General features: G+C 32.8%; 1 protein-coding gene across 1 annotated transcript; it reads right to left on the bottom strand.

Moving 5' to 3' along the window:
* Positions 1 to 6,915: 6,915 nt before the first annotated feature.
* On the bottom strand, positions 6,916 to 14,741 carry LOC142555381 (quinolinate phosphoribosyltransferase [decarboxylating] 1a). The gene is made up of 10 exons (XM_075666222.1): positions 14,604 to 14,741; positions 14,368 to 14,510; positions 13,448 to 13,581; positions 13,305 to 13,368; positions 13,136 to 13,218; positions 10,511 to 10,594; positions 10,269 to 10,421; positions 9,512 to 9,688; positions 7,491 to 7,558; positions 6,916 to 7,304 (listed from the first exon to the last, which is right to left on the bottom strand). The coding sequence occupies exons 1-10, from the start codon at positions 14,678 to 14,680 to the stop codon at positions 7,208 to 7,210; spliced, it is 1,080 nt and encodes a 359-aa protein (XP_075522337.1). The 5' UTR covers positions 14,681 to 14,741; the 3' UTR covers positions 6,916 to 7,207.
* Positions 14,742 to 14,873: the final 132 nt, after the last annotated feature.

Genomic DNA, 14,873 nt, shown 5'->3' on the forward strand with positions numbered 1-14,873 from the left:
TTTTCGCTTCGATTTCTACCCTCTTCAACTTAGTCCTTTGAATTACACGTATTCTCGCAAATTCAAATCCTTCGTTCCAAACACAACCGAAGGTGATGTGATATTTGTTTTGTTCTGCGAAAATTATAGTCGAAAAAAAGGTAAATCAGAAGGAATATTTTGTTTTGTAAAGTTCCACACAAGTAGATCTATATTATCATATAATTTTAAAGCACGTCTTTTGTGAGACAGTTTCACGAATTTTTATCTGTGAGATAAGTCAACCCTATCGATATTTACAATAAAAATAATACTCTTATCATAAAAAAGTAATACTTTTTCATGGATGACTCAAATAAGATATCTGTCTCACAAAATACGACCCGTGAGACTATCTCACACAATTTTTTTTATCATAATTCTATTTTAGATTCACGAAAAACCATAGACATGTCCATCAATGAATTAATCATGAGAAACGGATAATTTATAAAAATAAAACCATTGATAGTTTTTTTTAAAAAAAAAAAATTAATGGTTGTAGGCAAATAATCAATCTAGTATAAATAAATCTCAACGAAATAATATAAAAGGGTTATTTTTTGTGTGTTTGGACAAAGAGTTAATTTTATACGATGAATCTCAAATATAACAAACTTGTATCACTAATTCAGTGGTTTGAGTTGATCAAATTAAATTTATGAGGATTAAAATTAATTAGATTTATTTAAATATTAAAAATAAAATTTAGAAAATTATATATGGTCTTTTTCAGTATCCCCACCAAATCCTATCCTTGGTCCTTAGGTGGATGGGGGGCTACGGTGTTAAAAAGTTGACATCATGGATATAATTAGATAATGTAAATAATTAAATCACATTAAATTTTGTGTTATTTTATATCGGTCATCGACCACACCATCAAAACAACAAATATATTTTCAACATCTAAGGTTGAATATTATATGGTTTTTTCCAAAGAAGAGAACGGAAATATTTGAGTAGCAGACGGATCGATCTGTTGAAAAATAATATTTGGTTAGAGTTCTCAAACAAAGTATATATATATATATATATATATATATATATAGTAAAAAAAACACAATTTTCACAACAAAAATACACATATATAGGCATAGCCTCTCTAAAAAAGATACATAAACAAAATTTATTAAATCAATAATATTTTTTTATGGACTGTAGTGACATAAACATCTTCTATTAAGCGAGAGACCTAAGTTCGAACCTAGATGTAGCCAAAACCGACACCCAATATAATATTTTTTTTGACCAAGATTGTGCATATCAAGTTAATCTCATATTACATATATATATGGTGCAAATAAGAAATTTAGCGCTTAATATATTTGTGATTGGATTTATTAATGTTGCAACAACATTACGTGCCAATTTGAAATTATTAACATACACTTTTTACTGTATGTATGAACTGAGTTATCTGTCTTATGAATATAGATATGTGAGATCATCTCAAATGAGACATACTCACATATCTATATTCTTACAAAATACTGTAATTATATTTATAAAAAGTAGAAAATATTCTAAATTCCAGAAGAATGACACATATTTTCGATGTCTGAATTCTATTTTCTAATATTTTTTACGTTTTTTTTTACAAGAATGTTTTGCATAGTGTGTTTTCTTGTGAATTTGTCAGGTACCAATCCAAACAATATTGTCACGCGTGATTTTCCGAATAAAAATCACATTTATCGAATTATTCCAAAAGTTATTTAAATAATTAAAGAAGTTAAAAGTACGAAAAACAAATGGCGTATTAAAATATTAAAAACTCCCTTTAAAAAAATATTAAAAAATTCACTTGAAAACTAATGTTTCCTCTCTAGTTGTGAAATGGATAAGGATGAGCACTCGTACTTCTATTTTCTAAGCTTTGAATAAATTTTTCAGAAATTTAAAATTTAAGTACTCATTCTAAATATTCATTCATGATCTTTTTCTTAATTCATCTGACATCAAAATCTCAAATTTAAAATAAAGTCTCCGACGTCCACTTATTCTATTTGATCAAACTGTACATCTAATAGATAGACTTCACCTCGACGGTGTTCACATAAGTGTTCATAATAGATGTCCAGAAAATCTGAATCTACATATATATATATGACCTGGTTAAGGTAAATTCCTTGAAAACTAAGTAAAGAAAGAAAGGTGTACATTCCACAAAGAAACCCTTTACAAGTTGCACGATTTTGAGTCACATAATATACATTTGAAACGTACAAAAGATACCCCATAAAAAATAAAAACACGCCTCTAGCTCCTTAACTTTGATGAGTGGAAAGTATAAAATTTAATGTAATTAACCTAAAGATCGAGAGCATAAATATAAACATATCATTTTCGCGAAAATGTCGGCATCCTTTAATTAGTCGAGACGACGAAATTGTATTCTTTATATATTCATATATTAGGGTATTTTAAGAGATTTAAACACTTCCCTTACGAGAGAAAAAGTAACAAGAGGTTGGGTTAGTATAAGATTGGTTTATTTGGAATATAATTTGGGAGCTTTTGGTTTGCTTTCGGTTGTGTGAGGAGACGCATCCCTGTCGATATATGCGTGCCAATGGGCCATTTTTCTCGAGTACTAATTAGCTAAAACTTTATTTTCTTGGCGTTTTCTTTAATTAACAACTATACCATAAGTTAAATCTTGAATAAAAATTGGGTGCAGTCCATTCATAGGTGGCCTAGCTAGTAAGTGAATATCGACTACGACGGAGAGGGTCATATCGATATTCTAATCATAAAATTTTTCATGAAATGATCTCACGTATCAATTTCGTGAGACAAATATCATGTTTAGATCTCGAGTCTTATGAAAAATGATCTGTAAGACCGTCTCAAAAAAAACTTATTATATTCTAAATTATTAATATCTATATATATAAATTTAAATATTTTTGGATTTTTAATTTTATTTCAAACTATCATTTATTATTAAATACATATAATCACACGACTGATCAACAAATGGATCTAAAAATGAGACGAATCGTCCTTCAAAACGAGAAACAATATACAAATTTCATTGATCAGATCGTCTTTCTGGGGTCATGTCTCGAGTTCGAGATTCGATTATAAGAAATTTCTTCACTCATTAACATTACTACAAAACTTTCATATTTACTCAATTAGAGTAGAACCCTTTTTCTCTCCCATAATTAGTAACTCATTTATCATCGATCATCATCATTCATGACTCGTCTCCATGTGAGGATATTGTAATTTTATAACTCAAAGAATCTAAAGACTTTCTTTTTCATTAGTTTTTTTTTAAAAAAAATTTCTCGATAGTGATAGCTTCTCCAATTTAGAGTTGACAAGGTCCCCACCTTGGCAAAATCTCTTCAATTATGTTCTCAAAAGGCCATATTTACTCCCAATATTGGTAAAAGAATCCCCCACCCTTCTTTGGTCTTTCAATTTCCCAAAAAAAAATAAAAATAAAAAGAATTTCTCAATAAATTAATTGTTTTATGTTAATTAGTTTATAGAAAAGGTTTCATGTTAGTTTATTAAAGTTCATTGCATCACTTTCCCCACTATGCCACTTTGGTACAACCTATATTCAATCCCCATTTTAAATATATTACTTTCCTATACGATAAAAATGGCTAAAATTATTTATACGCGCTCAAAAAAATGGTCTAAACCCGTCGGATCGATATACTATGTCATAGAAAATAGGAGGGTTGTCCCAACCTGCTTAAAAAAAACGAGTCGAATCGTTCTGTTAGTCCGTTTGATATGTCTATTCTTGATAGAGATAAATGAAAAAATAAATCTATTACTTACATCTAAGTTAAAGTAATATATTGAAATCATCGTACGACTCGATTATAAATTGAATTCCAGCACTTTGAGGAAAAGTGTGTTTGGACATGTAAAATGAACAAATTGCGGTGTCATCATTTTGCTTTTTGACTAGATGTGCGATCGGAATTGAAAGAAATGTCGAATGGTTGAATGTTTAATGATCGTGCCTTTCTCCTCTACAAACTACAAATTGTTACAATAACAATATGTTCGGATGATGTATTTATGTATAGTTTGGTACACTTAATAAGAGAGGGATTGATAAAAATAAATAAATCATGCAAGCACTGTCGGCGCATAAACAGATAAGAAATATGAACTCAAGCAACAACTTTGAAATTATAAAATTTATTATAATAAGGTTAATTTTGTCATTACAATCTAATATATAAATTTAATCACTCTTATTAAAATCATATCAAACATTAAATATAATATCATACATCTTATTTATTCTTAACTTATCCTTATATTATATATCACATGTTTAGCCTATCATGTGTATCAAACTATGCCTAAGTAGAATCAATCACATGCAAGAATAGTAAATAATGAAAAAAATGAAATGATATTAGTCTTATGTATTGTTAAGTATTGAAATAATTTGTGATTTGTGTTTGTAAAATATAAACATAATGAAAATATAAAAGATTAAAGGGAAAGAAAGAGTTGGACTGATTGGGAGTCGTCGAGCCATGTATCATTGTCTTAAAATCGTGATCGCCGTCTATGTATATGTTTATAATCACGACTCAAGATAAAACTTTATATATTGTTCACAACCACGGGCGGAGCCATGTGTTGTTATGCTCGGGCGGAAGCTCGGATGACTCGGTTTTTTCCTCTATTTTTTATACATAAAATTTTGTCTAATTTTTCAGTAATCTGGAGACATCATTTGTCAATACTAGTTCAATCTTATATTAAAAAATTCTAGCTCGAATAAAAATAATAACATGGCTCCGTCACGGTTCACAACACGTCTATTACCGTATGCATTTACACATAGAGACTAAGTATCAATCCTTATAGTCATGGCGGCTAATATCATGCGCTCGTGGTATAAGTAATTACCTTTATAAATTTTTTTATTTTGACTTTTGAGTTCTATTTACTGGTCTTTGTTACCTAATTTTTGACCAACGCTTGTCAATTATTTAGTTCTGGAGCTACCTTTCCTTATAGGATTTCCAAATTAGACACGAGAAAATCTGTATATATATAATATTTTTCTACTGTATGTATATAATATTTTTCATAATTTTAAGGTTTCATTTGGAATGAAGAATGAAGAATTTAGAAAGTGTTCGAATGAAGAATTTAGAAATGACTCCAAATCTATTCTCAAACATATATTTGTTATTATAAATTTGGAATCTTAACTATAAATGTAACCTACATAATTAACCGAGAAGTGAAAAATAAGAGGCTACAAAACAAGATAAATATTGAGAATTTTGAAACTTAACATGACTAATAATGTCATTACTTACATTTATCGGATCAACTAACCTACCTTTAGACCAGTGTTCTAAATGACGTAGCTTAGGACCATCTAGGCAGCATCTAGTTGATGGACGGTTGTCTATCTTTCCAATTTTTAGATCCGTCTAGGTGGTCGTCTAATGTAATATATAGATTTTTTTATTTTTTTTATTGTTTTTAAAAAAAGATTATTCAACATATTTTTCAACATTCTGAATCAGATAAAGAGGATGATATGTCATTGATTTTGAATATGATATTGGTGAATTATTGAAAACATCTGGAAAATAAAGAAGAAGAATTATATATGTAAGGCAGTTGTTTAGGTGGTTTTCATTTTTCCTTACATATGACGGCCGGTGGGTAACCGTCCGCCTACCGTTTATCGCTTTTTAGAACACAGTTTTAGACACCGGTCAATTGTATTTGGTCCATCATGCTTTAAATAGGAAAATAATAATAATAAAAATCATATTAGTGTTTTTTTTTATCACAATTTATATATGAGTAGGTCTCTTGTGAGACGGTCTCACGAATCTTTATCTGTGAGACGGGTCAATCCTAACGATATTCACAATAAAAAGTAATACTCTTAGCATAAAAAATGATATTTTTTCATGGATGATCCAAATAAGAGATCCGTCTCACAAAATAAGATCCGTGAGACCGTCTCACACAAGTTTTTGCATTTATACAAGGGGCACATTTAAAGTAGCCAAGTTACACTTTCAAATCAAGTTTAGTAAGTTATTTTTTTTATAGACCAAATATCAAATTTAGTCATGCATGTATTGATGTGTGATATTTTTAGTTTTGTATGTTTCATTGAATTTATTATAATAATTATTTGAGTGTTTTCTTTGTCAATGGTGTTACGATATACTATTCAAATATAATAAATAATAATATTTATTATATCGGTTAATTCGGTTAACCGAATTAACCGAATTTTTTTAATTTGGAAACCGAATTTCCGAAATAACCGAACCGAATTTCCGAATTGGCTCGGTTTGATCGATTAATTCGATTTAACCGAAATCTTACTCACCCCTAGGTACGACATACTATTCAAATATTTAATTGAGTATGTTAGAATTATACTACATGTTTATGAGCAAATACAACTTAGATCGACCTTCAAAAATATATGATCTTGTAGCTTTAAAATTTTGATTTGCATAAATATTACAAAAAGTATCTTATCCTAATTTATTGACATGACAACATTTGGATTTGAAGAATTATTTGAAAAAAAGATTTGAAATGACTTTATGTTACGATAAATTTGAATGATTTAAAAATAATTAATTTGAGATTTGAAATAAATTGTTAAGACAAAAACTTGAGTAAAACGGTATCACAAGTCGTATTTTGTGAAACAGATATCTTATTTGGGTCATCCATGAATTTTTTTTACTTTTTATGCTAAGAGTATTACTTTTTATTGTGAATATCGGTAGATTTGATCCGTCTCACAGACAAAGATTTGTGATACCGTCTCACAAGAGACATACTCAATTGTTAAATATATTTATCCGAACAAACTAATAAATTTGTTTTGAAATCATTACCTTCAAACCCGTCAATCCAACCCAAAAGAAATTATTATTTGCCTAAGTTTAAGAGCCTCGGGAAATCTATGGAGATGTTTAAGAACTTGAAAGATATGTAAACTTTTCAGAGCAGAAAGTAGCCAGTGAACCACAACATTTTCTACTACTCCAAAGTCATGACAATCAAAGTTTCCGAGGTTGAAGAACGAAAGGAACGACAGAACTAACATGCCATTTACGAGAAAATTTATTCAAATTCAGCTCAATGTCGGTGTTCCGGTTCCCTTCAAATCGGTAGCAATGCTTCCCTGTCGACGTGATTATCATGCTCGCTTTGTACGCTTTCCGACTTCAAGTGCAAGCTTCGTATCAATTTTCAAGGAAATATCGAGTGCTTTAACAGAATGGGTCAATGCACCACTGCAAAATAGAAAGATTACAATAACTCGTTGACCATGAAAAGTTCATGGGATGCTTCCCCTTTTTGTGCCTTTTCATTTCTCACGGCGAGCCTAACTCAAGACGGAAGCCAGTTAACCAATCATCTCATCTGTACAAGGAAATATTCCGAACAAAATACAGAGAAATTATCGCAAAAATGTGTACCTAGAAATGTAGGTTACCCCGGATTGTCCAATCTTGTTAATGGTTTCAAGAGTGACATTTCCAGATGCCTGCAACAGAAGGCAGCATATTTCATTCAGATGCAATAAAAAAGATAATGCGACTGCGAATCCCAAAAGCAAATGTAGTCTTCCACAAAACAAGTATGCAATTGCATCTCTTTAAATACGAAATAATATTGATTTGTGAAGCAAAGACAGAATGGCAGGATAAAGACGATCCAAATAATCATTTCATTCAAGCCTATCTGTCAACAACATGCATACAATTTTGGCCAGCTTAAATCAAAACAAAAAAACTGGCACTATAAAGGTATAACATACCACGGGAAGATAAGTCCTACGCTGCCATTCAATATAACCAAGATTTTAAGACATTAACTTGGTCTTCTCCAGTTTGCAATATGAACATATGGCTAAGAGAGATGACCAATAATTGCCTTAATTAGGCAATGTGAGACATTGACAAATACGAACATTAACCGAGGAAGAGAGAGACCACAAAGACTTGATTAACAACAATAAAACATGATAAAATTAATTAATTTAAATATAAATGAGTACATAGTGGGGATATAACACAATGACGTGAAAGGATACATATAACCAACCCCACTTAGTGGGATAAAGCTTTAATTATAGTTGTTGAGCTGTTTACACTGTATATAATCTGAGTGGGGATTGAATCTAGTTGTCAGCTTAGTGATAATTTGAGTGGACTCCAAAAGAGATGGACTAGGAGTAAATGTAGCAAGAAGTATAAAAAGTCATTGAAGCTGGCTTCTTGTGTGCTTGTTTTTAAAAATTTCTCACAATTGACTCCTACCAGATTTATTTGTATTTTCCGCACATGACTAATTGTTCAAGCAAAGGACTAGAATATCAAACCATTGTCAAGAATAGGCTTTGACAAGTAAATTGTTCTAAGATTTGAGGAAAAACAATTTGTAAAATACCCTTCTACACAGTAATATCCTTGTTACTGAGATCATTATCATCGGATCTAGAAAATTAATCCAGTGTCAGAAAAAAGGTAAACAAAAGAAAAGAAAAGAAGAGAAGAAAAAGACAAAAAAAAAAATCAACCTACAAACTGAAGTACCTCCTGGAAATTAGTTCTACCATTTATTTTTCCATAATGCAAGTACATCACCCCGACCAGTACAACAAATCTACACCCCGCTGACCAAAGATGCAAGTGAATAGCATTGGTTGTTTCTGATTGTATCAAAAATGATTATAAAGTTTACATAAACAAAATCATATCCCAAATTGAATCGCCGATGGTACAAATGTCGGAGCTGCAGTTCTTTGATATTTTCTATATATCTCAAACGACTGATAAGTAGGTGTATAAGCATTTTTTCCGCTGAATTATTACCAATTAACAAGTGGGGAACCTGAGCAATTGATTTCTAACAAATGTAAAGACACAGAGCAGCAGACCACCTACAACACCAACCACTCACCAAAAGCAAACAAATATTTTATATATTATGGGATGTACCATCCATGCTCTCTCGGTTAGACGGCTTATAATAGAAATGTGATTTATCTCATGCTCAAAAATATTCATTCCTGAAACAGGCCCAAATCCTATCTGCAGCCATTCTCTAGAATACCATGCATTTATCCTGGCAATTCATGTGACAAGTAAATGGCCCTCAAATATGAAATTTTGATACAACTGCCTACAAATATGTCCCACATTTTTTAGGCATGATATGAAAACATGCTCCAACACATACAAGCATGTCAGTCTTAATCACCCAACCAACTGTCACATATTTAAAACATAAATACACCAAGTGGGAACCTATCTAACTTTGTAGCATTTATGGAAACCAGGATAACAAACAGAACGAAACAATTGTTAATTTATCCAGTATGAGACCTTAAATCATATGTTTAACAAATGATTATTGATGCAGTCTGTTGTCTGTCTGTGAAACTGAAAGATTGCTGAATGAAAAGTGAAAACCAATAAAGATATGAAAAACTCACCTCAGTCTCAAATCTTCCATCAATCAATTCCACGGCTTCTTTCAGCATGGAAACGTCAATATCCCCATTAGACAAAGGGACAACCATATTGTCAAGCATTATCCTGGTCAAGGATGTCTTTGTTGTGGATGCATAATGTAGCACTTGATTTACTTCCTCTAGTGTCCTGGTCTCAACCTGTTAGCAGAAGAGAAGACCTAGGTCATCAAAATTTGACATGAATACTTCAGGAAAATGTGCAGAACGTTTGTCATATAAAAGACCACATATGACAATCATGTGAACAGCGACAGAGTAAACAAAGTGGTTGACAGGGGTTGACCATGCCCCTTTCTTTCATTGACTAACCTAAAATTACTACGGTACATTCATCAATTCAACATAGGTTGATTGTGCCATTCACAACCCAGCTCATAAACCAAAACCACCAGCAACACTGATAAGTATGAAGGGAAGCAATAAGCCAATCCAATGTTGCATAGAGATGCCCCTCAGATCTAATCATGGATATAATGCCAAAAAAAGGAAAAAATATATTTCATGATCAGAAATACAGAAAAAAAATTCTTCTTGGTGAAAGAGGGGAATTCCAATCATGAAGATTTGAAATTGAGCTGCCCATATAGTCAACTTAACAATTCAAACTATTCCTCAGGAACATTCATCAAATACTCATGTTTCAGAAACAAGATTTTTCACTGTAATAATATACAAGAATTCTCATCCATGGTCACTAAAAAAAAAACCAATTAGCTACCTCGACACCCATTTGAAGATTATTTTTCTCTAAATAGAGGTCCACAGATTTCAATGCGTTTGTGATACCTCCAGCAATAGATATATGATTGTCTTTTATCATGACCATATCAAACAAACCCATTCGGTGGTTCTGACCTCCACCTATTAATACCTTCAAGATAATAAAGCAAAAGATCAGAAATAAGAAAGTGGCCGGACAGTGATATTAAAATTAGAGGGAGAATGGAAAGCAATCTGTACCGCCCACTTATCCACCAAACGTAAACCTGGAGCAGTTTTCCTCGTTTCTAAAACACATGCAGGGTGAGCAGCATCTGACATGGCCTGCAAGAAATTTAAATCTAACAAGTTTCATGTCAGGAAAATCACGGTCATATGATAAAAATATAATTTTATGTACATCTTTACTTTTAGGAATTTGTTTTACTTTTGTTAAAATCCTCAAGCATCTTTATTTGTTCTGTTGTTATGGCAAGATTTACCTTTCAATCATTTCGATATTCAGTTTCAAAATCATAATTGTTTTACTTTTTTATTAGAAAAATGCTTGTATAATTAAGGAATTTAATAAAGTTTATTCTACTTTTGAGAGGCTGTGAGATACGTCTTTATATATATCTCGTCTTCCAAGAATAATTTTTTTTTGAAAATTCAAACACGATTTTATGATATTAGAGCCAATCACTTGATCTGCCACCTTTTCATCATTGAAGAGTAAACCCTACACCCACTTCTGAGCAGTTGCGAGTCACGTTCATCTATATATTTCTTGTATTTGCACAATAAAATATTAAAATTTAAACAATACAATGTTTTGGTATCAGAGCCAACATCTTCTATATTTTCATCATTGAAGACTAACGACTATAAGCACAGAGGAGACCAATTTAAACATCTCATCACCAGCTCTACCAATTCTTTTGGGATAGAGCATTCCCAAAGATCACAATGAAGCAAAAATTTTCTCTAGCAATATTAATCAGTTCTTTTGATGATTTGTGGCTGTGAAAGATGGGAAACATCATGAATGAGACTCACAAACCCACATTTGAGATCCTATATATGTTGTGTGAGAACTCAACAATTCAAATGTCATGGCTTATGTGAAAAAGTCAACAGAACCCCGTCAGCCACACATGCCTATTCCTGCTCATCACCAGATCTATTTGGGACATTGCAATGGAGAAGAGCTATTATATTGACCTTGAAATGCCTCACGAGTTCAAGTTAAGAAGAATTCAAGGAGACAAGATAAAAAAAGCCTTGGTATAGCATAATACAACAACATCCTGCCAACCCAATTGCAAGAGTTCCATAGAAACTAAAAATGGTTTCCTAAGCAATTACTACAAGTCAGGTAGGAATGTCGAGAAGAAATGTGAAATTTAGAACACTTCAAGTATTGTTGATATGATATGTAACGCCCCAAATTCGACGATGTCCCCACTGTACCAATACGAGTCTTTCCAGCGTGCTTATATCCTCTCTCACACGCACCTTGGGAAACTTGTCAGTGGGTCACCCATCCCAGAATTGCTCCAAGTCAAGCACACTTAACTTTGAAATTCTTATGTGATGAGCTCCCAAAAAGAAGATGCATCTTCTTGATATGAGTAGTACATGTCAAAATCTTTTAAAACCTCCTCAACTGCACAGTTCATACCTGAACAGTTTGAAATCCCTCTCTTTCTAGTGTAAGATCGTTTCATTCATGTTCTCTTCGTTTAGAAGTCTGCCAGGAGCCGCTCATCGTCCGTGCAACCTCATGACACCGACAATCACCCCCCGCCCTCTTCGGCCTCGGGCCTCACATGATATCTACTGGGAATCAACAAATAGTTGGATGAAGTATGCGCTAGACCAACACCATGGATTAATGAGACATTTGCATTAAGTGTGACATGAGGCTAATCGACATCATATGATACTTAGAAAGGACCATACGACCATAGCTGCAGTTAAATAACCCAGTGAGACCACAATCTTGATAGATCCAAGGGTGATCCAAAGAACATCCAATGAGGAGGACACCACTAGCGCACCTACTAAAATTAGCCTGGCCATACCCGTGTTTTTTGCTACAAATTGCAAACTCCATTGCAAACTTTATGGAAAACCTTAGAATGGAAACCCGAATGATCAAATTACAAAGTTAAAATTCAGTTGCGAACAAATATCAAAGTACCACTAAGTAATAATGGCGTGTCAAAGAGGAAAAATCTTCTTCTTCTTGTAGTTAAAATGGAAACCAAATGATCAAATTGCAAACTTTATGGAAGACATTAGAATGGAAACCCCAATTATCAAATTACGAAGTTAAAATGCAAACAAATATCAGAGTACCACTAAGTAATAATGGTGTGTCAAAGAGGAAAAATCTTCTTCCTCTTGTAGTTGCTGGAGCCCTAACATGAACACGAAATAACTAAATCATATTAAGAGGTAAAGCAATACCAGCAGGTTCTCACTTGATTAACACCATGCCCGCTATGGTCATTCAGCCTGTTTCTAATTATCTCTAAAGACTTGTGGTCGCAGCACCTTTGTGCATGTTCATGACCTACAGTGATCATAACCCAAGATGCGCATTCATGGGGCTATTCTGTACTCAATATGTTACTATATCTCCACTCTCTGGAGTTTTTTTTGCATCAACTGACTGTGTCATTATATGAGTTACTTCCATAGCCACCTTCTAACAGGAAATTCATTGGAGAAGAAAAGCTTATTCAGGACACATTATTTAATTGTTGATTATCTGTAACAGCATAAATTTGAAGTAACTTTAGCATAAATTTTGAAAAAACTTTAGCATAAATTTTGAAATAACTCTATAAATGGAAAGGGCAAATGTCAGCAACGAACCTTAGTCAGAGTCGCAACTCCACTCATTCTCTGCATAAAGTTGAGAACAACCCTTTCAGCTACAACAATACTATGAGCTTTTCCTGCATAGTTTTGGATATCTGTCATCAGAGAATATCGAATTTCCCCCACAAGGAATTTCATCATACTGGAAATTATTTTACATTACCTTGTACTTTGCCAAATTGCAGACCTTTATGTACACTATCACCGTCTTTTCTGTGCCACTCAACCTGACGAATGCAAATCAGAGACAAATACTTTAAAGAAATAATATCTGCATAAATTATAGAGATTCAAGTTTTAAAATACCTTAAGTGTAGGATCAACCTCATCGAATACCATTTCAGCCAGTGCAATGCCGGCAACTATCCCATCTTCCTTGGCCAAGAAATGGGCTTCCACTTCCGCTTCAATTGGAATGGTTGCCTTACAGGTCACATCCCCTGTGTTCGAAAAAAAACATCTCTAATTTGATAGTTTACAATATTAGATATCCGCTTTTGGCTAATTGTTGTTCCAATTAAAGTTATCGGTGAAAAAAAAAATCATAGCTGCTCAAGAACTTGGACAACCACATTCTCAAGTCAGTTGTTCCACTGAATTTTTCAGCATTCTGCTGGGCAATGCAAATGAGAGAGATAGATAAGTCCTATCAAGCTCTCCATTCATTGATATTATGTACTCCATGCAAGACATAGTAAATATCTCGTGAGTGAGTTTACATGGTGCAATGCCCTTCCAGCATTTCTTGAGTGTTAATTTCATTGAATCCTGTAACAACTTAAACTTTACCTATGCAACTCAATTCTGAATTCTCTATCCCAAAAACATGTTCTTGAAGTTTCTGTCAGTCACAGTGAATATTTATTTCCCCCAAAATGCATGTATATGTTCTTTCCTGATTGATTCACGTGTTTTAGAATAACAAAATCTTGAGCACTATTGCCAATGCTCGGCTCATAATTCTTGCACAGTACATACAATCGATAAACAAACCTTCAATAAATCTTCTTGCAACAACATCAAGAAATATACTCCTATACCACCTCTTTATCACAACATTCTTAACCACAAATCCAAAGTTAAAAACCGTTCAACTGTTTTACACAGTACCATCTTTATTTCCAAAACTAAACATAAAATTCCATCAACAACTTCTCATCATTTAAAAATAAGCCCTTTCAAATCACAAGAATCGAATACCATAGACTGCAAACAGAAAACTTAACCTCGATCACCAGCGTCTTCAGAGAGAGCGAGCCGAATCACGGTCTTCAAATCATAAGTGGGGTGCGCCGGAGGCTCAACCACCAGGGACCCAACTCGAATTCCAACATTTTTTGAGGCAGTTGCTGACATGTTTACAATCAATCTACAGATTATTTCACTGTATTAGAAAACCCAAAAAAAAAAAAAAAAACAAAGCAATCGAAAGGCCGGAAAATGAAGTGTGCAAGACTGGAACCTTTTCGTAAAGGGCTTGAAAATTGAGAACTGAGGTACGAGAAAGGCTCTGGACATCTGGAGAAAGGCTCTGGACATCTGTTAGCTGATGCGTTAGCGTGTTACTAGTCACTACTCACTCAGTACCTTTAGCGACTTCTATTATATGAGGGAGAATGATCAATTGATGTTTGTTCATGGACTTCCATTTTTCTTGTCAATATATTTTTAAAAAAGTGTTCTTTGTTTAGTCAATGTACACTGAAAGATAAAGACTATGAATTCTCATGTC

The sequence above is a fragment of the Primulina tabacum genome, chromosome 9, assembly GCF_025594145.1.
Source record: "Primulina tabacum isolate GXHZ01 chromosome 9, ASM2559414v2, whole genome shotgun sequence".
In the NCBI taxonomy this organism is placed as follows: domain Eukaryota; kingdom Viridiplantae; phylum Streptophyta; class Magnoliopsida; order Lamiales; family Gesneriaceae; genus Primulina; species Primulina tabacum.